This window comes from Protopterus annectens, chromosome 4.part0, assembly GCF_019279795.1.
Source record: "Protopterus annectens isolate FY-2018-M chromosome 4.part0, PAN1.0, whole genome shotgun sequence".
Lineage (NCBI taxonomy): Eukaryota > Metazoa > Chordata > Ceratodontiformes > Protopteridae > Protopterus > Protopterus annectens.
In genome coordinates this window covers 1,038,435,751-1,038,460,351 of record NC_056733.1, presented here as the reverse complement: position 1 = coordinate 1,038,460,351, position 24,601 = coordinate 1,038,435,751, and the positions used below count along the sequence as shown (strand labels likewise).

Sequence of the window (24,601 nt, the reverse complement as noted above, 5' to 3'; positions counted from 1 at the left end):
CTCTTTCAACAAACTCCCAATTCCAAGAGGGTATGCATACTTACTTCCAAATCAGTGGGCAGAGGCATTGAAACAGGTCCAGAATCTCATATCCTAGGGGGCAGTAGAACCTGTCCCCTCAGATCAAACAGGCAAAGGCTTTTATTCCAGACTATTCCTTGTTCTCAGAAAAGAGGGCACTTGGCACCCCATCCTGGATCTATCCATTCTGAACACCTCACTAGTGGTCCCCAAATTCAAAATGCTAACTTTGCAACAGCTGCTGCCTATGCTGACCAAAAATGCCTGGCTAGTGACCCTAGACCTAAAAGATGCCTACTTCCACATCCCCATAAGGGAGTCCTGCAGGAAATTCCTGCACTTCAGAGCAGGCTCACAACACTTTCAGTTCTCTGTGCCTACCCTTTGGCTTATCTACTGCACCCAGAGTATTCACCAAAATGCTTAGCCACAGCCATAGCATTTTGCAGACAGAGAAATATACAGATTTACCCTTATCTGGACGACTGCCTCATTCAGGCAGAGTGCAAAGAAAAGCTGCTCCAGGACCTTCTCTTTGTCAAAACCCTCCTAACTTCCCTAGGGTTCACCATCAATGAGAAGAAATCAAAGCAAACACCCTCCAGGAAGATAATTTTCTCGGGAGCACTGCTGGACACAGCATCTGAAATGGCTTTCCTATCCCCAGAAAAGCAGAGCTTCCTGCCACTCTACTTTACCCAGCTGGGTTCCAGAAGTCACCTCACTGTGAGGAAGTTCCTGCAAGCCGTGGTGTACATGCATCTTGCATCCTTCTAATTCCTCAGGCTTCACATGAGGAAACTTCAGTGGTATCTAAAGAACCTTTAGTTTCAGCACTCTCAGCCTCTAGAGACCTCTCTCCCTCTAATCCCCTGTATAAGGGCCGAGTTTCTCTGGTGGGCAGGGGCCTGTGGCAAGAACAAGGGTCTTCCATTCAGCCTCCGCCCTACTGACCAGACCACCACCATCACCGATGCCTCAGAAATTGCTTGGGGTGCTCACCTAGCAGGCAGGTGCACCCAAGGTCTTTGGGATCCCCAGCACCTTCCTTTACACATCAGTCAGAAGGAAATGATGGCAGTACAGAAGGCTCTGACATCCTTCAAACCCCATCTCAGGCCAGGGGTTCTCCTTGTCAAAACAGACAACAAAACAGTAATGTGGTATATCAGCAAACATGGAATGACCTAATCTTACCCTCTGTGCAGTCTAGCCATGAACCTCTTGAGACAGAGATTTTTATACTAAACCTGTGTTGGATCTACTGGCTGGTCGTATTTTGTGTAATTCTTCATTCTGGTGGTTGTTTTTAGCCATGAACCTCTGGCTGACAGCCTCCTCCATGGGATTACACCTAATTGCCCAGTACCTACCAGAGATCAACAACACCCTGGCAGACAACCTAAGCAGAAATTTACTGGACCCCCATGAATGGCAGCTCCACAGAAAAATATTTTTGCAAGTCATTAAGGAGTGAGGGACACCAGAGCTGGATCTGTTTGCTTTACACCTCATCCACCAGCTAAAAAAATTCTGTACTAGGGAGTATCACCACCTAGCGTGAAAGGTGGATGCCTTGGCCTTCCCCTGGAACTCCTGCTTTGTGTATGCATCCCCTACTCTACCTCTTATTCCCAAGGTACTGATCAAGATAAGGGAGGAGAGACCAAAGGCCATCCTCATTGCTCCAGATTGGCCCAGAGAGGATTGGTATCCCTTACTGCGCGGCCTGTCATTACAGCCTCCCAGGCAGCTTCCCCCTGATCTCAGACCTCTTGACCAGGGGGATGATGCTGCACCCAGACTTGCAGAATCTCAAACTGTCAGCCTGGCTAATACTTTAAAAGCAAACAAGGGGTCCCTGTTAAGCAAAAAACAGCAAAGGCCACGACACAACAATGTTCAAAAAACACCAAATGAAGAAGTAGTCAAAAGGTGAGATGAAAGAGAAAATTCCTTTAATCCATTTAATACATCCATCCTGGTACCTCGGCAATTCGCCTTCAGTGGAACAAATAACCAAGTAAACACATTCTCTTTTTATATACTCATCAATTAATCCATTAATTATTTCACTATGTAATTAACCCTATTAATACTTACATTTCAAATACCCTTCAAATACAATCAACAGAGCACTTTGTATACAGCAATGCATTTTCTTTACATACTTTTATAAACTACTTAAAACTGAACTGTGTGGAAGACTGTACAAAATTATGCTAAATACATATTAATTCATTTAACACATTATGTAACATTGATTTCACTAAATATTAAATTATGCATAACAATGAATAAATAAATAAATGCATAAAGCATTTAAATACATATAAATATAAATACATTCATATTTCATTATTACTCAAAATATTTCACCACTACTGTATTTTATAATGTAAACCCACTCTCTAAATTCATTCCTCTAGGATATAATGTATGATACCCTAAGATCATTCTGTATTCCAACCTACTTAATGCAATTTTAAAATTTCCTGCATAAAAATGGGGTCTTGCCAATACACTAAATGAAAAACCCTCTATATTACCATTATGTGTATTAATGAAATGAGAGGCTACTGGACTTTCCATGTTTCCCCTCCTAATGTCCCCTAAATGCTCTAAAATATGCACTTTAACCTTCCTGGTGGTCTGTCCGATATACCATAAAGGCATGATACAATCACAGCCCAAAATGTATACCACCCCAGATGACAAACAATCAAACTTCTCAAATGCTAAATATTTCTTACCATTTATTTTCATCCCATGCATATTTTTTACCCTATCACAAACCAAACACCGGCCACAACAATGCATGCCAACATTCATATCAATAGAATGTTCCATGTATTAAATGGATTAAAGGAATTTTCTCTTTCATCTCCCCTTTTGACTACTTCTTCATTTGGTGTTTTTTGTCCCTGTTAAGCAAGCAGGTCCTAGACATTATCACTGAGGCCAGAATGCCCAGCATCAGAAAATCTTACGGGGAGAAATGGAAAAGATTTTGCTCCTGGAGCCAGTCCAGAGGGGGCAGTACCTCACAACCTTCCCAACCCTCTTATCCTGGACTACCTAACTGAGTTACTCAATAGCGGCCTCTCCTTCTCTTCTATTAAAATCCATGCCTCAGCCATTTCAGCTCATTTCAAAACAGACCAGCCCCTCTTCTCACATCCTTTGATTAAACAATTCCTCAGAGGGGCTTCTAATATCAGACCTCCCAGAAGGCCACCCACACCAGCCGGAGACCTGAATTATGTTTTTGAAAAACTAACGTTACCAACATTCGAACCTGCTGCTTCAGCAGAATTGAAATACCTCTTCTGGAACACTGCTTTCCTAATAGCTATCACCTCAGCCAGAAGGGTTTCAGAACTTCAGGCACTCATGCCTGTTGGGCCCTTCATCGTTTTCCATGCAGACAGGGTCTCTCTGAAGGCTAACACCTCCTTTATGCCCAAGGTGGTATCTGATGTGACCCTCAGCCAGGCCATACATCTACTCACCTTTTTTTCTAACCCTAAGAACAAGGGAGAAAGAATTCTGCACTCACTAGATTTGCACAGACAACTCAGATACTACCTGGACCATACTAAACCCTTCAGAAAAACAGACCAGCTTCTTGTCAGCTTTGCCCCAGGGGCAGAGGGGATGCCCATTTCCAAGCAAACCATTTCCAAATGGATATCACACTGTATCCAGTTTTGCTACAGACTACATGGAAAACCACCCCGTAAGTCTATTTGTACCCTTTCCACTAGGGTAGCCCCATCTTCCACAGCATTCCTCAGAGGAGTTCCCACAAGGGACATCTTGGAAGCTGCCACCTGGACCTCTGTCCATACCTTTACAAAGCATTACCACCTACCTCTTTTCTCTAAGGCTGGGGCTGGGTTTGCCTCTGCAGTTCTGCAGGGCTTGCTGACCCATGCCTAGGGCTCTAACTAATCCTGCCACCCATATCCTCAGCTTTGGGAATCCTCCCACAGGTGATGACTGCAACAGTGAAACATGAAGAACATAGTACAGTTGTGTACACTTAACCATAAATGCAGATGTTCGAGTGTATTCACCGTTGCAGTGCTGGTTTCCCTCCCTCATTCCCTCTTATATCCTCTTTCCCTAGGGGGACATAAGCTCCCCGTGGTGGCTTTTTGTCACCAGGACCACTTTAGCATATTTCCTTGTGCTTCTGATGGGTTAGGACAAGAAAAACTGATGTAATGGCGTTGGCTGCCTTGCTTTATAGCACTGACGGCCTGACGTCAAACTACAGGTGACAGCAGCTGACGCAAAAAAACATTGACTCTGGTATTAGAGCCAGCCGAGGGCTACCACAGCAGGGATAACCTACAGGTGATGACTGCAACAGTGAATACACTCGAGCATCTACATTTATGGTAAGTGTACACAATTGTACTTTCTGCTGCCATCACCTGCCAACTGGCAGGAACTGTCAGCTCTGCTGTGAGAACTTTCTCAGGTTGTCAAAGTCTTTAAGGACCCAATCTTCAGATCATGAAAGCCTATATAAGGTGGAAGCCCGACTAAATACCTAGCAACATAGCATCCACATAAACCACTACCTGAAAAAGTCTCTCAGATCCAGGCTGAGGGACGGTGGAGGAGGGAGTGGTGATGACGGGAGCTACTAATCCAGATCTGTTCCATTCACATCACCTAGAGGACTGAATTCCAGGCTATCCTCATGGTTGAATCCTCTAATAAAAGGAATTTACCCAGTGACAGTGACTTCAAGAATGACATGGATTGAAAGATCATAGAAAGCTTACAGTGTCTTGCAAAAGTATTCAGTGATAGCTGTGTAGCTACTGCACATGTGTCATCTAAAAATGCATTCCTGAAGATGACCTAAGAGGCAGCCAAGGCCCTGAAAGAAAGAGCTGTAGGCATCACTCATTAAAACCTATTGTGTTTATCATAACCACATTTGATGTAATTTGTAAGACATTTTGCTAAGAGTTATCTTAAATACTTTGGAATCCACACTTTTAGCTGCATAGGACCCAAAGTTGAGCCTTTTCTTATTGCTGTTTTAAGTTCCTAAAATTTGAGATTTCTGTCACATATCTGCAGTGCAATAGATATTCTCCCTTCTTGAGATAATTTGGGAAGGATGCCGAAATATTAATTGCCTTAAAATTTACCTCTTTTACAAATGGGGGTGGGCTGGCATGATGGTTAAGGAGTTTACCTCACACTCACAAAATACAGAGTTTGATTCTCACTTTGGGAATCCTGACTATGTTTAAAGAAAATATAACCCCCCCCGGTCATTAACGTAGCAATCACTTATGAACTTCGGACATAAAGCACTTTTATAAAACACAGTATAAGGAAGATGTACAGACATCCTGCAAACTCCCCCCACCTTAAATATCTGAAGAGCAGGTCCTCAAAGCCCTGAAGGGAAAGAACACGGCCTCTATGGGAACAGATGACATCCCAGGCTGTCTTCTAAACAGGCTAGCTAGCATCACCACTAAGTAACCTTTTCAGTCACAGCTTAACCACAGGCTTTGTTCATGCGGAACGGAGAACAGCTACAGTTATTCCCCTCCACAAATGTGGCCTAGCAACAGACCCAGGGAATTACAGACCCATAAGATGGACCAGCCTTATCTTTAAGGCCATGGAACATATCATTATGGACCTCATAAATAAAGACAAAGGTGACCTTCAAACTCTGGATCCTACCCAATTCAGCTTCATGAAGGGCAGATCTTGCCTGTTAAATCTGGTGGATTTCTTTGAAAGTGTGGCCAAGGCCATTGATGAAGACATATCTGTGCACACAGCATACCTCGACTTGGCAAAGGCTTTCAACACAATCCCACATTCAGGCATTACCGATAAACTTAGCAAACTGAATGTAAGCCCCTTTGTTGTAAGATGGGTTGCCATCTGGATCACAAAATGGGCACACTATCAAAGTGGGTGACTTCACATCAACCAGCAAACCTGTTACCAGCAGGGTCCCACAAGGGTCAGTGCTAGGCCCCCTACTGTTTGGTATATACTTTTCAGATATTCAGGTCAAACTAAAGGGTTGTGGCTGACCAGGTTTGCAGACGACTGCAAACTAGGTGAAATCATTGAATCCCCAAATTATGTCAGTATCCTCCAGGATGGTCTCATGCAGACCAACGACTGGTGCATTAGTCACGGTCTCAGACTGAATGCAAATAAATGCATCATCATTCCCCTCTGCACAAACAATGTCCCTTCACACTATCAAATCAGTAACAATACCCTAAGTATCCCTGAAGTGGTAAGGGACCTGGGATCACAGGTTGACCACTACCTTAACTTCAACTACCATGTGTCCACTGTTATAAGGAAAGCTTTTCACATAGCTCACTTGATTAGTAAAGGCATCACCTCAGGAGCAAAATAAGTTATAATCCCCTATACTCTGCACTTATCCTGCCCATAATTGAGTATAACGTCCCATTCAGTATGTACCATACTAAGCATCTACAGCAATTAGAGAGACCTCAGAGGTTTCTGACAAAGAAGGTCAGGGGCCTCCAGCATGTGCCTGACATGGACCGACAAATACCTGTCACTATGTTCCGTATCGTATAGACTTCTTAAGGGACACTTATGCTTGGCCTACAGAGCAACCCAATACCCAAACCTAATGAACTTACTACATATCCGTAAGTCAAATGGGTCTAGGACTACCCGTTCCAGGGACTTAAATATGGCCTGTGACTTAAATCTGTCCCTCCAGCATGTGCTGTTTATATCCCAGCAACTGTCATGTCTTTGGAACAGGCTACCAATTCATGTGAAACAGAGCACCTCTATGACACTGTTCAAGAGGAACCTAGATGAGTGGATGGGGCACCATAAATTCTTACCGGGGATAGTGCCCACAACCCTCCTGGACATGGGCAGTCATCACTAAATGCAATCTTGGGTACTGACTAGTACTTCTATGGCATTACATTGGGTTGAAACAGCTAGGCTTAAAATGACCTTCGGGTCGATAGCTTAGTAATCTCCTATAATCCTATGATCCTATGACGTGGCATTAAGTTCTGAAATCCTTCTGGTGTAAGTGACAGCCAGCAGGAAGAGGGTCTTCCAAGAAACAAATCTCAGTTCAGCAGTAGCAGTTGGCTCTGATGATGACTGTTCTAAGCTTCCCAGTATAAAGTAAAAGTTCCTTGAGGGAACTGCACCCTTAACTGGCAGACAGAGAAGAAAGGCTCTTTTTGAAGAAACTCTTGAAATGTTTTAGTAACACCAGGGGTAAATAGTTGGATTCCTGGTGGAAATTCAAAATGGCTCAGAAGGGAACTTTCTGAAGAATAGCTCAAGCCACAGTCAGAAATGTAGGATAAGCATTCCAAAAAAAAAAGAAACGAAATCTGATTATGAAGCATTACCAGTCTTCAGTGGAACTGGAGAAACTATGTGATTAAATATAAGGAGAGTAGGTCTGGATGGGTCTTGCCACATGGCTGAGTTTTATAAGCCACCTGGTTGGCATCAGACAGACGAGCCTGTCCAAAGGTGAGGGCATACAAGAAGAATCTCACTTTTTGAGGTCAGAATGCAGCTAAAAGAATGACTTGGCTTTGTCTAGAAGCTTTTGTAATCAGGGGAAACTAAGGAAAACATAAAGGATACCTGGGGAGGGAGGTATACGTTTGTATGACAACATCTCTTAGATGTCCTCTGCAGACCACCTCAAGCCCTTATCCTTGTATTCTGTCTCCTAAAGGCTGTTGAGCCTGGCATACAGGGCACTGTCAGACCCCTCTCCGATGGACTTCCTGCATATCCGCAAAACAGCATTAGAATTGCGAGTTGTAAATACTTGAACCTTGCCTGTGATATAAGTAGGGCCTGCTGGAGAGACAGGTATGTATCCCAGAGACTACCCCATCTCTGGAACAGACTCCCCATCCATGTGAAGCAGAGTTCCTCTGTAACCGAATTCAAGTGTAACTTGGACAATTGGATGGGGAACAGGAAATTTATCCATGGTTTGGCACCTATGTCTCTAATGGACACAGGCAGCCTGTAAATCGTTCATCTCCCAGGCCCCTGCTTCTAAATGTTTTACCTACCAAGCCCCAGCTTACACTTATCAAGGGTAACAGAACTTGGGAGAGATTTGGGATGCATGGCTAGGTTTAAAAAGGCCCTTGTGGTTGCTAGCCTAGTAAAAACCTATGAAGCTATATCCTTCTCTGGGAGAAATAAGGGAAAATAAGTCATTGTATTTGAAATTGGTTAGGAATGCAAACAGGTCATATTAAGGCTTCCCCAATGTTGGAACAGTGTCCTAGCTACAGACTAGCCAAGAAACCAGTCAGGAGGCATCAACAGAAAATATCTGAGCCTGCCTGCTAAAGAACTGGACTTTCCCAGAATATGGCTAGCTATGAGAAAGTGGTTGTGTGTAAAGGCCTACACCAAAACTGTCATGGACTCGCAGCAAAGGGGCCAAGAGTGGGTGTCCTTTTGCTTGTTTAACCTCTATATTGCCACTGAGTTACTGGAGTGGGTAGCAGTAGCATCTGGGTGGAGGAAATTTCGATGCTTGTTCAAATACCATACCATACAACCACCCTATTGTTGGAATGGGTGGGGTAAGAGTAGCACCTGGGGGAAGAAGTCTTGATGCTTGTTCAAGTGCCACACTGCCACCATGTTGTCAGAGTGGGTGGCAGTAGCACCTGTATGACGGAATCTTGAAATGCCTTCAAGATCAGGAAGACTGTCCTCATATCCAGATCACCAATATGTGGAATGGTTTCTGTCTGTGTAGGGCTCCCATGGATGGTCTGCTGCTGACATTGCCCCTCCCACCATTATGTAGAAGCATCTACAGTAACTAACAGATGAAAGAAGGGCTTGGGGGACTTGTGAATCTACCACTTGAGAAGATCCTTGCATTTTCTGGATACCTTGGCAAGGCAGTATAAGGGATACAAAGAATATTACATTGTACCCCGATATTTCACTGAAATACTCACCTGTGAAATCTGGCATTGCAGAGCACATGCAAATAGATGCTGTCATAAGACCGGGAATTCTGAGACACAGCGCTATTGCCACCTGTTGATTTTGGAGAATTCACAAGACCACTGCCTGTACTGACTCGTTGAAAGAATGCTGAGCAAAACAGTGTCCATCCTGCATCGGATGAATGTGATGGACTGTGTGAGTATCATACAGATTCATGGTGTTCACCATTAACCCCAAAGACTGAAACAGAACTAGGAGGTAGTCCCTAGACTGGAGGCTGGCAGGCTTTGAGACTTTATGTAGTGGATGCCACCAGGAGCCATTTATTTAATATGGAAAAGCCCTTGTTCCTTGCAGTCTGAGATGAGCTGCAAGCATTGCTGTGCATTTAGTGACCATACTATGGTCTGAGACAAGACCAAATGGAAGGTATCAAAACTGGTAACTGATGACTGCTATGCAGAAGCTGAAAACCCTCATTGATGCCTTTATTTTGATACATTGCTAGGAATCTTGGGAGGTACAAACACCACATCCAGTGTTCTTGCAAACAGACCAGGATGGATTCACTGTGACCATTTGAAAAGGCTGTTTTAGAACAAACTGATTTACGCTGCTCAAATTAAGCATAGGCCTGAAGTACTGTATTTTATTTATTTATTTACTTATACAGGTATGTCATTTTGTTTATTTGTTCATTTATTTATTCTGTTTGTTGACCAGGTAGGTAAGCTCATCCAAGGACCATTTTCAGTTACGACCTGAACAAAAAAAGCAACAATGTCATGGTTACATAAAGTTTATACACATTAATAATAAATATTTAAAAACATTTGAAACCACTACAAACCTGGAGAAAAAGCTTAACCTTTGCAGATCTACTAGGCTTCTTGCATTGCTTTCTTTTATAGCAGGCTTGAAGCTTCTAATATATTTAATTATTTACTGCCACTTTTTTTTTTGCATGCTTTTGTCCCTAATACCTGATGATCATGTTCATGTGCCCAGCCACTCATCCCAGTTATTTACCATCACCAAAGGGAAGGCTGAAATGGAGGGGCCATCATGAAGGTATCTATCAGGGCTGGTTTTGGTTTTGTGCCATTAAGCCCTACTTCGCTGACCCTACCTAGTGACGTCCTTGGGTGAGATGTGTAACATGTCAGTGCTACATCACCCCTCACTTCCAGAAGGACTTGATGAGAGCAGGATACATCACGTAGCTAGAGAAAGCACTGTATAACAGTTTGTCTAGTCTCTACCAGGAGAATCCAGTCTGTGAGTGTGCCCCTGGATGTCTGCATTTTTAACTGTCTCCAGGATGTTTCATCATGCACCCAAGCTACTAATCATACTAGGGTCACCTGGGCCACAGATAGGGGTCTATCCCTGCATGTGTCTGGGGTAGACCTTTCAAAGCCTCTGTCTTTTTTGGTCTTTGTGGAGGAAATCATCAGCTGCCCCTGGTATCGCTCCTCAGTCTCAGGCTGCCCCTGGTATCGCTCCTCAGTCTCAGGCTGCCCCTGGTGTCGCTCCTCAGTCTCAGGCTGCCCCTGGTATCACTCCTCAGTCTCAGGCTGCCCCTGATATCGCTCCTCAGTCTCAGGCTGCCCCTGGTATCGCTCCTCAGTCTCAGGCTGCCCCTGGTATCGCTCCTCAGTCTCAGGCTGCCCCTGGTATCGCTCCTCAGTCTCAGGCTGCCCCTGGTATCGCTCCACGGTCTCAGGCTGCCCCTGGTATCGCTTCTCAGTCTCAGGCTGCCACTATCGCTCCTCAGTCTCAGATGCCAGGAGTCACTCCTGACTCCTGGACCTAATCTAAAAACGTCTCCCTACCTGATAAGAAATTGAGGGGGTCCCAGTATGAAGTCATACTCGTATTCCTAGATATTTTACATATATGCTCTGTCCATGACCCTACCCCAACACCCGGCATGCAGTGATGTAATAGGCCAATATGGCCAAGAACTTACGTTGGTGTATGCCCCAATATTTTGTAAGCATGGGATACATACCCTAGTGTCACCACTAAGGCTGCTATCCCTGATTATTATCCCTCCCTCCAGGATAGGTTAGCCGGTGAAATACTGCTGCCTTTCCCATCCCTGTCCCCCCTGTCAGCTCCTCAAACTAGTCAGACCCAGGTCACCTGAGTCATAACTGAATGCTCCTACCCTGTGTACCACAGAGTCAACTTAAAGCCTGTTTTTGCAACAGCATTCTGACAGGATGGGACATATGGAAGTGAGAGGAACTGTGGTCTAAGTAGAAAGATGAAGGGAACTGAATAACCTCTGAATATAATTATTCTTATCTACATGTCCCATGTAATGGCCATCCAGAATGACAAGTGTAGGAACAGGTGACACCTGACTGCCTTCAGATAGGGACAGTCAGTCAAGTCCTCAGGGAGCAGACTGTGGACTCTTTCCTGGGGAACCACAGCATCCCTAACAGTTTTGCTGTTGTTGGCCACCTCTTGTTTTGTGACCATTTTAAAAGTTGTGCTCCCTGCAGCCTCTTCTAAAAAAACAAGTTGTGTTGTTCCTCTTGGCTTCAACTAAACCCTATATAATGCAGTCTTTACTGCATCCTACAAAAGCCGTATTGCAGAAGCTGAAGGTCTGCCCCAGTACTGGTGAGGGTCTTGCCCTCCTGTTTCAATTTCTGTAGTTTTGCTTTTAATGCCTCTCTGAATAGCAGGGTACCATCAGACAGGACATTCATAAAATGGGCCTTTGTATTCTTGGTAAAATCCACGCAGCCAAGTCTGGTATCTCTTCACTATGGCAGTTCACCCTTACCTACATGAACCTTGGGGGGAGAAGACATATGGTTAAACTTAATATACAGGATAGGGTGACAACTGGGACTTCAGATTTTTCTCTGGCTTCCCATCTGTCAGCCCTTCCAGAGTCTTGGATGCTTTTTCTGACAAGCCTGTTTGGCAGCTGAGCTGATGGAGAACAAATTAACTCATCTGAGGCGATCCATTACCTGCAGCTCCTTAATAGGGGGATGGGCAGATGGACTCTGTGGCATAGGAGCCTTTGTATGAGTGGCTTCTGCCAGTAGTGTCACCTTCAGGGGTGCAAGCACGAGCTTTCCAGTCTTTAGGCATGCAGAGGATCCTGTCTGACATCTGTGATACAGATGCTACTACATCAAGGGTCTTCCGTGCAGCCAACCTATCCTATTGGGTAGGGGGACTATCCAAGAAGAAATATAGTGACTGAAGACTACTTCCAGATTAAGCTGAGATTTAGAAAGGGTGCCCATGGCCTATCACACTTTTTACCCTGATCATTTCCAGGATTTCTCCAAATTTGGGGACAGTTTGTAGGGATGAAAGGGAAAGCTCCACATGTTCATCTAAGGCTGGGGTGGAAGACTCTGGAGATTGATGCTGGCTGACATCTCTGTTTTCTTTGTAGGGGAGGAAGTTTGTGGGCCTGGAGAGGGAAGGGGGGATTAGATTGCCATGCACTGTCTTGGGGAAAGGAAGGAGAAGACATCGCATACATTTTAGAAACTGGAAGGGAAGTGGGCAGAACAAATGTCTGAAGTGTAATGTCTTCAAAGAGGAAACATAATCTGTATTTTCCCTTCTGAAAAATGCCAAGAGTGTACTGTTTCACAGGGTAGCTCAGTGATGTAGCCATTAGCACTGCTGCCTCAAGGCACTTGTTTCAGATGTTCATTTACATGGACAAGGGTGCCTTATATGCAAAGCTTAAATGTCCTGCTTGTGTCTGCATTACTTTTCACTAAGATCACTAGTTTCTTACCACTTCCTGAAGACATGCAAGGAAGTAAATTATCACTGCTCAAAGTGCCCATAGAGGTGCATGGGGAGTGAATGTGCTAGTGTAGTATCCCATCCAGTATTTGTTCTGCCTTATTCCCATTCCTTAATGGGTCTCCCAGTGCCTTGAACTTGATAACGCACTGAAAGTCACAATTTTCCTTAAATTTTTGTAAAATTTTCTGAGGTGCTGGCATGTCCCTGAACTTCCTACCACACCCAGTAATAAAATATTTTGTCCCCACTCACAATTAAGTACATGATATCCCTGCCTGGTGCCAGGTTACTAAGGGGATTAAAGATAGGAAGCGGGTATTATTCATAGTTGTCTAGGCCCAAATAATGTCTGACACTGATTTTGTTTTTAGAGTTCCACCTACCATAGAATTCTTGGCTTGGTGCACTGATGTGTTCTGATGAAGAGATGGTTGCAAATTGGCTGTGCCAGTGAAATTCTGGCCATTGAGTAGACAAGGATACCCATAAGTATTTCTTACTACGTTATAAATCAGGATATTAAAAATAACTGAGATACTTTTACGAAGTAATTAACCCATTGTGTGACAAGAGCATTTCTAGTAGTTTGTTGCACTGGCTTGTAAAACTTATTTTTTTGTGAACAAGTCTGTGCTGCATCTAACGGAAAGAGTCTGAATGTTTAATTCTACATTTAATAAGTAAAAGTCATTTATATTCCTTTCTTTTCTCTTTTTTTTAATAGCGTAGTTCAGGTACAGACACCTTAAGAAGGTCATCACAACCAAGGTATTCTTTTAATTTATTCTATAATTTTATGTATTTCATTGTACTGAGCCTCACTTTAACATCTGTGCTGAGATGGCTTATTCACGTTTTGCATTTACAGCACCTCTGATTATCTGTCTGCCCTTTTTGTTCTATTTGTGTTTATCTCCCTGTCAGTTTCCTGCTTCCATTACATATGTCCGCAGGTAAATATTCCTGACAGAGGTTTGATGTACTTAAAATGCAATCTCCCATCCTTGCTGACATAAAAAAGATAGAAGAGTGAAAGTTATAGACCTACTCTTGGGTCAGTGTTCCTTGTGTTTCAGTGTGGAACACAGTATTGTGAAGTGTGTGGCAAATACCAATGTCATAAGTGTGAGACTTGCAAATTCGCAGTTATGAAAAAAGTGTGATTTTGAACATAAACAATAAAACTCAGAACTTGTCCTTCCATTAAAGCATTTTTACAGGGGGTTACCCCCTCACACATCTGCTACTTATGTATACAATGCTTTTGAGTGTCATGAATTAAGTGTAATACTCTGAGGTACTACATGCCATCTTGTACTTGTAAATCTTTCCCTTTTCATACAGTTACTCTCGGTGTTTCGCGGTAGTGCAGTGGTTAGCGTTGCTGCCTCACAGCAAGAGGTTCTCTGGTTCGATCCTTGGCTGGGGTGCCTTCTGTGCGGAGTTTGCATGTCCTCCCTGTGGTTGTGTGGATTTCCTCTGGGTGCTCCGGTTTCATCCCAAAGACATGCTGTAGGTGGATTGGACACTCTAAATTGGCATGTGTGTGTGTGTGCCTTCTGTGGAAGGTTGGGTGCCGGGCTGGCAACTCAACATTATAGAAGTACATAGATAGAAGTACATAGGTTAGTACTAAGCTAACTGCCCTTGCGAGCCATTTTAAGCTTAGCCAATTATCCCTTTTGAGACTCAAACCCTGCACCTTGTGTTTGTAAGGCAAACACCTTAACCATTAGGCTACCCTCCCAACCCAAAAATAAACAGCAATGCAGGTCTCAAACCCAGGACCCTATACACCATAGTCCCAGTCATTATCCCCCAAGCCATCACAGACGTTATAAAATCTCCACTACCAATCATGAGCTGACAGGTGATCCGCTATGGTGACCCCTAACTGGGAAAAGCCGAAAGAAGAAGACTCTCAGTGTTTCAAGGATCACAATTATATTCTTAGCACTTTCAGCAAGAAACCACAAATAACATAAATGAGCTGCAGTCATGTTTTTTGACAGTGTAAAATCTGGTATTCGTGGGTCCTTTTTCTTTTCCAAGGAATATAACTAAAGTCATTACCAAGTGCATGCTAATCCTTTTCCTCATTAAAAACAAATTATGTTGTGCTGTATGACTTGACACAGATGATCATGGAAAAAACTAATACTTAAACAGTGTAATAAAGTTATATAAAGGTGAAAGAAACCACGTACCCAGCTTACTAGTACTATCGTGATACATGCATTTTAGACTCTGAAATGGTCTTTAGGAGGACAGCTCTGGCATGGTTTACTTTTTCATGAAACATTGTATCAAGACCCTACTGACAACAACAGCAACCTTCCCACCTAGTATACATTTCAGTAAAGTACAATAATTTAACAGTAGGTGCACATATTAATTCTCAACACTAGTTTACACAGGATAGGTTATCTTGAACACCTGCACATCTAATTTAGCAGAAGTGGAGTCCTCTGTAATTGAGCTATATGTCCCTTTCCACCAAGATGTAGCAACCTAAGACATAAATAACAATAGTGAGCACAGGTATAACAATGTGTTGCATGACTGGTGTAACTGTTGTGTCTCCTAGCATGAAATGCTTCATTTTAATTTTTTTCAGCAAATGCAGTTGTATGTCTTTCTTTTTTGTGTAGAATGATACTGATGTGCTGTCATGGAATTGTATCCCATTTGGTAAAACAAAGTGCAAACTGGGTTATTGATGTAATCAGCTGTCAATCAAGTTAAAGTTGTAAGTCACAGGACATGTTTAGTCACTGTTAAAGCATTTGGTCTGAACTACCTGCTGTCATACTTCTCAACAGTACAGTTTCACAAAATGTCTATATTTATGCCTCACATTTTTGGACGGATCCTTATAAAATTTGTGATTATCAAGCAAATCATAGAGAAATGAAGTCAGTAAATAACAGAATTTCAGACTTCAAATCCTTCAGAAAAATGCATGCTGATGCAAAGCCTGTTACTCTTCCAATTTTCTAAATTTGTAAGACCAATGTTTAGAATCTGTCTCTAATCCTCAGCCTTTGTTCCCCATTACTTCAGCCTTGCCCAGAATCCTTGCACTGAGGTTTGCCTTCTTCACGGGTTAGAAAATCTCATAAATATTTATTTCTCCTTCCTCAGTTTACTTTTCATGTTGCTCTTTATTGTGTTCGCCAGGAACTGGAAAATGGATACATCTGATTTTTTTACTGTAGAAGGTTCCTAATTTGCAATAGGGTTAAGACAGTTAACATATTACCTGAACTGCATATCAGTCAGCAGTGATCAAACCTTTTGTGCAGAATTCCACCAGCCCTAGTGGCTGCCTCGCTTTTATCATCATCCCCTCTTTTTTCCTATTTTACACAGTGTCAGGGTGTCATGCTAACTTTGGCCACATCTCCTTGGTTCATAACCATCCCTCTTCCTTCAACAGTCATGCCTGATTGGCTGAATGTCCTTACTACCTCTTCCTCCTGTCTTACCTAAATCTGCTTTACCAAATTGTGTTCTGCTTTTCTGCAAATATGACAGAACCACCATAATCTATTGTACTTGACCTTCTCTGCAACCAAGGCTACTTTGGCTTCTGCTGTGATGTCCTCATTTCTTTGTCTGTCTCGTAGTGTGCATCCAGCTACCTGTCTCAGGCACTTCATCTCCATCACTTCTAGCTTCTGCCATTGAAGGTCAGGTCTTCTCCATCTTCACTTACCACATGTTGGTGAAAAAGTTCATGGCCACACAGTTCTATGCCCAGATTTACTGTTCAGCTGTATTTTATGACAATTACAAGCACCTCACTAGGGAAATATTTTTTCTTCTTCTGTTCTTATTAGAGTGAATTTCTGATTTGTTGGTGAAATTTGTGGGAAAATATATATTTTTTTCCCTGGAGCATGCCTCATGCAGACTTGGAAATTCATTATGATTGCAGCTGTTGGAGCGCCCAGATCATGTATAAAAGGAGGCCTTCATCTCATGGTTGATTGTCAAATTTATGTGGGTTTTATTTAAAAAATCCAGATAAGCACAGATATCATGTTCTGAATGTGACTTACTTGGAAGAAAATAGAAAACATTGTGCAAACCGCCTTGTAGCCATTGCCATCTTTGGGGGCATTGTGGAGACCACCAAATAGCCTATGCCATCTTTGGGGGCACTGTGCAGACCACCAAATAGCCTCTGCCATCTTTGGAGGCACTGTGCAGACTGCCAAATAGCCTCTGCCAACTTTGGGAGAATCTTAAACCCTAAGAAGGTTACATAACTTGGCCTCAAGAAGGTTGAAAAAGAGAGAGAGGGGCCCCTCAAAAAAAATGACTAAGAGCAGAAGTATCCAAAAAGCCAGAGGATATTACCACTGGCAAAATTAATCTCCTGCCACTAATAATTGTATCTTCTGATCCTAACAACTTTTGTCTGATTCTTACAGAGACAGACATGCTAGTAACTACTAGCCCATTATCCTGGGCTGCATGTTAGATATGTCAATATTTGGTTCTCTGAATCAAGATATATTCAAAAGGCTAGAACAAAGGAAGACAACAGATATGGAAAAACAGCTTTTTCAGCCCCTGTTACTGTTACTGAGATACATTTGGTGGTACTTGTCAAAGCACTGGCCCTTTTACAGATGCAAAACAAGAACTGTACAGGTTAGAAATAGAAAAATGTTTGATAAAAATTGAAGTCGCAGAGTAAGAAGAATGTTAAATTGGAGAGATCTTCCAGGAAGGCGTTCCTCCAACTAAGTATGATCCAGCCCAAACTCTCATCCCCCTTCCACTCCATCTTTACCCTCATCCCATTCCCCCCATTCATTTGCCTGTCTCAGAGGCCAGATTAGCCTCTTGAAAGACAACTGGTCAAAGATCACTTTGGACATCTGGGACTCAAATGTAATTTTATTTGAGTATAGGATCAAGTTTCTGGCTCTCCATGAAGATATTCCCCATTCCAGCAGACCAGGTGAATTTAGTCATCCCTCTCATGAAGCAACATTTGTAGCAAGGAGCCATTGCAGAGGTCCACCAGGGTGGAATAATGCTTAGAATTCTGTTTCTTATACTTGAGGTAGACCCAGCTTGGATCTTTCCAGGTTCTAACTTATTCAGAATGCTCACCCTGCAGTCCCTCATTCCCTTGCTTATGTCCAGCACACTTGTGACCAGCTTAGGCCAGACCAAGGCCTACCCCCACATTCCAGTGCTGTTAAGAGTAGAACAGATTTTTCAGATTCAGAGCAGTCATCCAACATTTCCAATGTAACTTCTTGCTTTATAGGTTCAAGGCTGCTCCTATACTATTTACCAAGTGCATAAAACCAATACTGGCATGCCTGAAAACAAGGAGATTACACACGTATCTGTGTATAATTAACTACTTGTTGCAAATGGAGGAAAAACTGAGTTACACTTTGGAATGCACGAGAGATCTGTTTTTCCCCCTTTCATAAATATCCCAAATCCAGCATGATGTGTAGCACAACCAAAATGTCTGTGGGGGAAACTTTGCTGTGAGCATGACAGAGTGCAGGACAGACTTGCTCCATACAAGGTCATGTCTGTAAAATAATTACTTTATGAACAAACCCAGAAGACCTGTATAATGGCCGGGAAGTTCAGAACCCAGGGCTTCATGGCCTCTGTCATCCTAATTGTACTTGTAGCAAGACTCTACATGCAAAAGATACAGAGATATCTTAAGAACCTGTTTGGTACAACACTGTCACATACTAGACAAGGGCATTGTAATCTTTCTGTTTATTTAGAACTTTGCTTAATGGGCTAAAAAGGTGAAAATGTGCCATTCTTCCCAGAAAACTACAGCCAGACCCTAGCCACTAATAATTTGGACATGGCTTCTGAGGCCTCCTAACATAACATGTATCGTACTGAGGAAAGTGATAGTCATCCTAGTCCTCAGGCCTTTCAGCCTCTATAGAGGAGCAGAGTGTCTCTGCTGACCAAGACTGACAACACAGTGGTATATTACATAAAAATTCAGGGCAAAACACTCTTGAGCCTTGGACCTGGCAATTTGCCAAGTATGACCTTCACAGCAACCTGTATTCCAGCTGAGCAGAACTGACATGCAACCAGTGAAAGTACCTAATCAAATATGTAGTCAGAAGGCTAAAAAAGAGGTGTGGGATACTGGACATAGATTTGTTTGCATAGCTAGAAAACCACCAACTTCTCTGATATTGTACAAGTATTCCATATAGTAAAGTGCGGGTAGTGGACAATTTCTCTTTTCAGTGCAACGTTCTTTTTCTTTATGCATACCCCCACCACCTCTCATACCAAGGATGTTCCAGAAGGTGAACAAGGAGAGACCCAGGATAATTCTGATGATACCCTACTAGCTGAGACAACATTGTTTATCAGTTGCCATGCTACTCACTTCTAACCATCAAGTTGCTCGTATGCAAGTCCAGTCTGTGGTACATTTGAACGTATAGAGACTCAGAGGCTGACTGCTTGGATGTTCTTAATTTCATTCATGTAAAGCACTTGCTGTCCACAGATATGCTCAAGGTTTTTAAGGATGCCAAGAAACGTAACTCTAGAGAGTACTACCACACAAAGTAGAGAAGGTTGTCCAGATGGTGCAAAAGGAGTTGCCCAGGACCATACCTCTCAACCATCTAGAATTTCGCAGAATGTCCAGATGTTCTTCATGTTTCACTGTTCAGTCATCACACTTGGGTTATTTGCCTGCAGTTTGCCCTCAGTCAGCCCGAATACCAGAGTCTTGGGATTTCTGCATCAGATGCTGTCACCTCATCCATGACGTCAGGGGTATAAAACATGCAGCCAATGCCATTACATCAGCTTTTCTTGCCATGCAGGAGCCCAAAGCAGAAGCAGTTCGCAAGTGCCAGTTGGCAGCTACCTGAAATTTTAATTTTTTCGAGTTTCAAGCCTGAAGTCTTCTAAAGCTAAGTACCCCGTTGGGGATCCTTTTTTCTTGCTCTAACAGATGTCAGAAAAAGTTAACAATTGTCTTGCCTGTGGAAAGCAAATAACATCACAGAGACTTTCATTCTTACTGTGTCACCTGTTTAGGCCCAGACCACGACATCCCTTGCTGTCGGTTTTGTGCCTTGTTCAATCCCGAACTATTTGTTGTCGGGCTATTTTTGTCTCTAAATTATTTTGCTCTCATTCTCCGTACTCCGAAATGGCTTCGGTAAGTCATCCAACTACTGATCTTCCGAAAAAATGCAAAGATAAAGACAGAGGCAGACCGCATAGGTCCAAAACCGCCGCCGCCGCTTCCATTAAGCTAGTCACCAGTCCGCCATTACTCAGTGAGGTGCTTTTGCAGCCCCTGTTACCCAATTCTACAGATTTGCAGGCCTCTACTGAGATCCATTTGGAGTTTGGTATGCCGCGAGATGCTTCTTCGGCTATGGAACCTGCAGATGTCTCTACCTTGGATGGGTCCGGAGCCGCTGTGCAGGCACCAACTTCTGAGGGTGTATTCAGACCTTCCGATGTTCATATCAAACCGACTACTTTGTTAATGACTACATCTGTCGAATTTCTCAGGTCCAGAGTTCTCACTACGCATAGGAAACTGATGACCAAAGCACATTCTCAAGCTCCCATGCCACAGAAACAAATGCTGAGAAAGGCTGAAGACCTTATTACTTTAATTAAAGACAAATAATTGATTTTCATTCTGATTCTTCAGAACATGAGTCTGATGACTCTGACCCTTGTGATTACCAGGACATACCCTTATCTACCTATGAGGACTCAGATGCAGAAGATTCAATTCCCTCAGCCTCCCCCCAGAGGACCTTTCTTTCGGTGAAACCTTGCATACCCTAAGAGAGCATTTCCGCTGGGAATGCCAGAACTACCCACAGTCCAAAAAGAGACTCAGGGAATTTTTAGGCTTGCCTCAGCATAGGCCTCTAGCTATTCCCCCTGTTCTGGATATTGCAGATGATGTCTTCATGGAATCCAGTCTTACCCCTAATACTGTACCACCTGCTCCTAGAAAGTCTGACGGATGCTACAGAGTACCTGACTCACAAATTTCTCTTTAAAAATCCCACTGCGGATCCGGAGACCATTTCCCAGGGACCTAAAGGTATTAAGGTTTCTACAGCCAAAAACCCTACTCCTTCGGACAGGGATTCTAGGGCTCTAGACAGATGGGGTAAGAAGGTTTATACCTCTGCAACTCTTGCTGTCAGGGCTTTAAATTGCCAGTTTCACATGTTGAAGTACCAGCAGCATATTGATCTAATTAAACAAAAAATGTTGTTGATTCCTGATTGTGCAGAAAATAAAGACTTAAAAGACTTAATGCATTGTTGGTAAACATACTTTGCAGTGTGGTTTTGATGCCTTAGAAGCATCTTGTAGGGCTGCTGTCACTGGGTCTATTTTGAGAAGGCATGCTTGGCTGAAGGAACAAATCTTGCCAGACCATGTCAAGGCAAAATTACTTGATGCTCTATTAAACCAATAATGTTTGTTTGGCTCTAAAGCAGAAGAAGTTCTTAAAAAGATCGAGGAAAAAGCTAAATCCATGCAAACCGTTAAAGATTTCTTACAGGTACAGCCACCTAGATTCAGTAGGCATTGGCTTTCAAAAAACTGGTCCTTTCCAGTCCCTTCCAGACCTTCTCAGCCCAAACCCAGGGACAACAGACCACAAAGACTACAGTCTCAGGGTATGCACAGATCTAAACAATGGAGTGCTCCCTCCTCAAAAACTGGGAGTGGTAAGCCACCCCTCTATGGAAAAAGTTCACAATGACTCGTCTTTAATCCTTCCCAGCCATGCCCAAGTACTTGCATTCCTAGGAGGAAAACTCGCCCTGCATGCAAAAAACTGGGAGTACATTACCCAGGACCAAAGGGTCTTAAACACTGTATCCTAGGGATACAGATTCTATTTCCACTCTCTGCCATCCCCTAGTGGATTGCCAGACCTTCCTCCAAACCAGTGGACAGAGGCCCAAAAGCAAATACTTTCTCTTCTCAGTATTAGGGCTGTTCAACCTGTGCCAACAGAGTAAAGGGGACAGGGTTTCTACTCCAGGCTGTTCCTGGTGACCAGGAAAGAGAACTCTTGGTGCCCTATTCTGGATCTGTCATCCCTAAACACCTTCCTGGTGGTACCAAAATTCAAAATGCTTACACTACAGCAGCTCCTTCCTATGCTAGCCAAGTACTCCTGGCTAGTCACCCTAGACTTAAAAGAAGCTTATCTGCACATCCCCATAAGGGAATCTTGCAGGAAATATCTACGTTTCAGGGCAGGCTCTATGCATTATCAGTTCTCTGCACTTCCCTTTGGCTTATCTACTGCGCCCAGGGTATTCACAAAGTACCTGACTCCAGCCATTGCTTACTGCAGGCAGAGAAATATTCAAATTTACTCATACTTGGACGATTGCTTGATTCAGGCTGACATTCAGAAATTGCTACTTCAGCACCTGATGTTTGTAAAGAGACTCCTAACTTCTCTGGGGTATGCCATCAACGAAAAGAAATTACATCTGGTACCCAGCCAAAATATTGTATTCCTGGGAACAAGCTTGAACACAACTTCCCAGATGGCATTTCTCACTCCAGGAAAGCAGGTTTATTTGACAACTTATTTCAAACTACTAGCCACCCAAATCCAGCTATCTGCAAGAAAAATACTGCAAGCCCTAGGGTTCATGGCCTCGTGTATTCTACTGAAGCCATATGCAAGACTGCATATGAGGAAACTTAAATGGTACTTAAAAAGTCTCTGGTGTCAACACTCCCAGGACCTGGAAACAGTGATTCCTATCATTCCTTGCCTAAGGACAGAGTTTCTTTGGGGGGCAGAGGCTTGCAACCACAACAAGGGACTCCCTTTCTCACAAGCCTCTACCGTCCAAACTCTGACAACAGATGCATCAGACTATGCATGGGGGGCTCACATGGCAGGCAAATGCATTCAAGGCAAATGGAACCCAGGACAAATTCACCTGCATATCAATGATTCAGGCTGACATTCAGAAATTGCTACTTCAGCACCTGATGTTTGTAAAGAGACTCCTAACTTCTCTGGGGTATGCCATCAACGAAAAGAAATTACATCTGGTACCCAGCCAAAAGATTGTATTCCTGGGAACAAGCTTGAACACAACTTCCCAGATGGCATTTCTCACTCCAGAAAAGCAGGTTTATTTGACAACTTATTTCAAACTACTAGCCACCCAAATCCAGCTATCTGCAAGAAAAATACTGCAAGCCCTAGGGTTCATGGCCTCGTGTATTCTACTGAAGCCATATGCAAGACTGCATATGAGGAAACTTAAATGGTACTTAAAAAGTCTCTGGTGTCAACACTCCCAGGACCTGGAAACAGTGATTCCTATCATTCCTTGCCTAAGGACAGAGTTTCTTTGGGGGGCAGAGGCTTGCAACCACAACAAGGGACTCCCTTTCTCACAAGCCTCTACCGTCCAAACTCTGACAACAGATGCATCAGACTATGCATGGGGGGCTCACATGGCAGGCAAATGCATTCAAGGCAAATGGAACCCAGGACAAATTCACCTGCATATCAATCAAAAAGAAATGTTAGCTGTACAGAATGCACTGACAGCCTTCAAATACCTTATCCTGCCAGGACAACTCCTGATAAAGACAGACAACACCACAGTTATGTGGTACATAAACAAGCAGGGGAGAACTCACTCCTACCCAATCTGCAGGTTAGCCATGGCTCTGTGGAACACAGCCTTAAGCAACCAAGTGCACCTGCAAGCTCAATTCCTGCCAGGCAAACAAAATTCACTGGCAGACGACTTAAACAGAAATCTAATGGACCCATATGAGTGGAAACTGGAATCAAACTCATTCAAACTTCTAATACACAGGTGGGGGACACCAGAGGTGGACCTCTTTGCGTCCCTCCAAAACCATCAACTAAACAAATTTTGCACAAGAATTCCGTATAGCCACGCTTGGAAAGTGGATGCCCTATCCTTCACATGGGAAACCTCTCTATCTGTGCCTTTCCCCCTCTGCCCCTCCTTCCAAAAGTACTCCTCAAGATCAAACAGGCCAGGCCAAGAACAATCCTTATTACACCAGACTGGCCACACCAGCACTGGTACCCACTCCTATGCAGTCTGACAGCAGTGCCTCCCTGGCACCTACATCAGACCCCCTCTCTGCTGTCCCAGCAGGAGGGACAGATTTTGCATCCTCAGCTGCAAACCCTGAACCTGGCAGTCTGGTTTATTCCCTGAATACATCACCAGCAACCTTCAGCAAACAGGTGATTGAGGCCGGGAGGCCCAGTACTAGGAAATCCTATTCAGAAAAGTGGAATAGATAATGTTCTTGGAGCCAGTCTCAAGGGAAGAACACAGCCATGCCCTCCTTGCCTCAAATCCTAGATTACCTAGCAGAGCTGCTCCACAAAGGCCTGTCCTTCTCATCAATTAAGATTCATGCCTCTGCCGTCTCAGCTCATTACAATATTCAGCCACCCCTCTTCTCTCACCCTATGATCAAACAGTTCCTGAGAGGAGCTAACAATTTAAGACCCCCAAGGAGAGCTCTCACTCCTGCCTGGGACCTTAACTTTGTACTAGAGAAGCTCACAATTTCCCCTTTTGAGCCTGCTGCTACAGTAGAGTTAAAATTCCTCTCTTGGAAAACAGCCTTACTGCTAGCCATCACTTCAGAAAGAAGAGCGTCTGAGTTACAGGCCCTTATGGCTGTGCAGCCCTTCATTATCTTC

At 43.4% G+C, this 24,601-nt stretch overlaps 1 protein-coding gene across 1 annotated transcript in view; it reads left to right on the top strand.

Annotated features, from left to right (window-relative positions):
• Positions 1–24,601, top strand: part of MYOT (myotilin) — a 1,852,166-nt gene that overhangs the window by 1,546,415 nt on the left and 281,150 nt on the right. Inside the window, exon 12 of the mRNA XM_044068976.1 lies at positions 13,562–13,605. Within this exon, the coding sequence (XP_043924911.1) occupies positions 13,562–13,605 (44 nt within the window). The remainder of the gene's footprint in view (positions 1–13,561; positions 13,606–24,601) is intronic.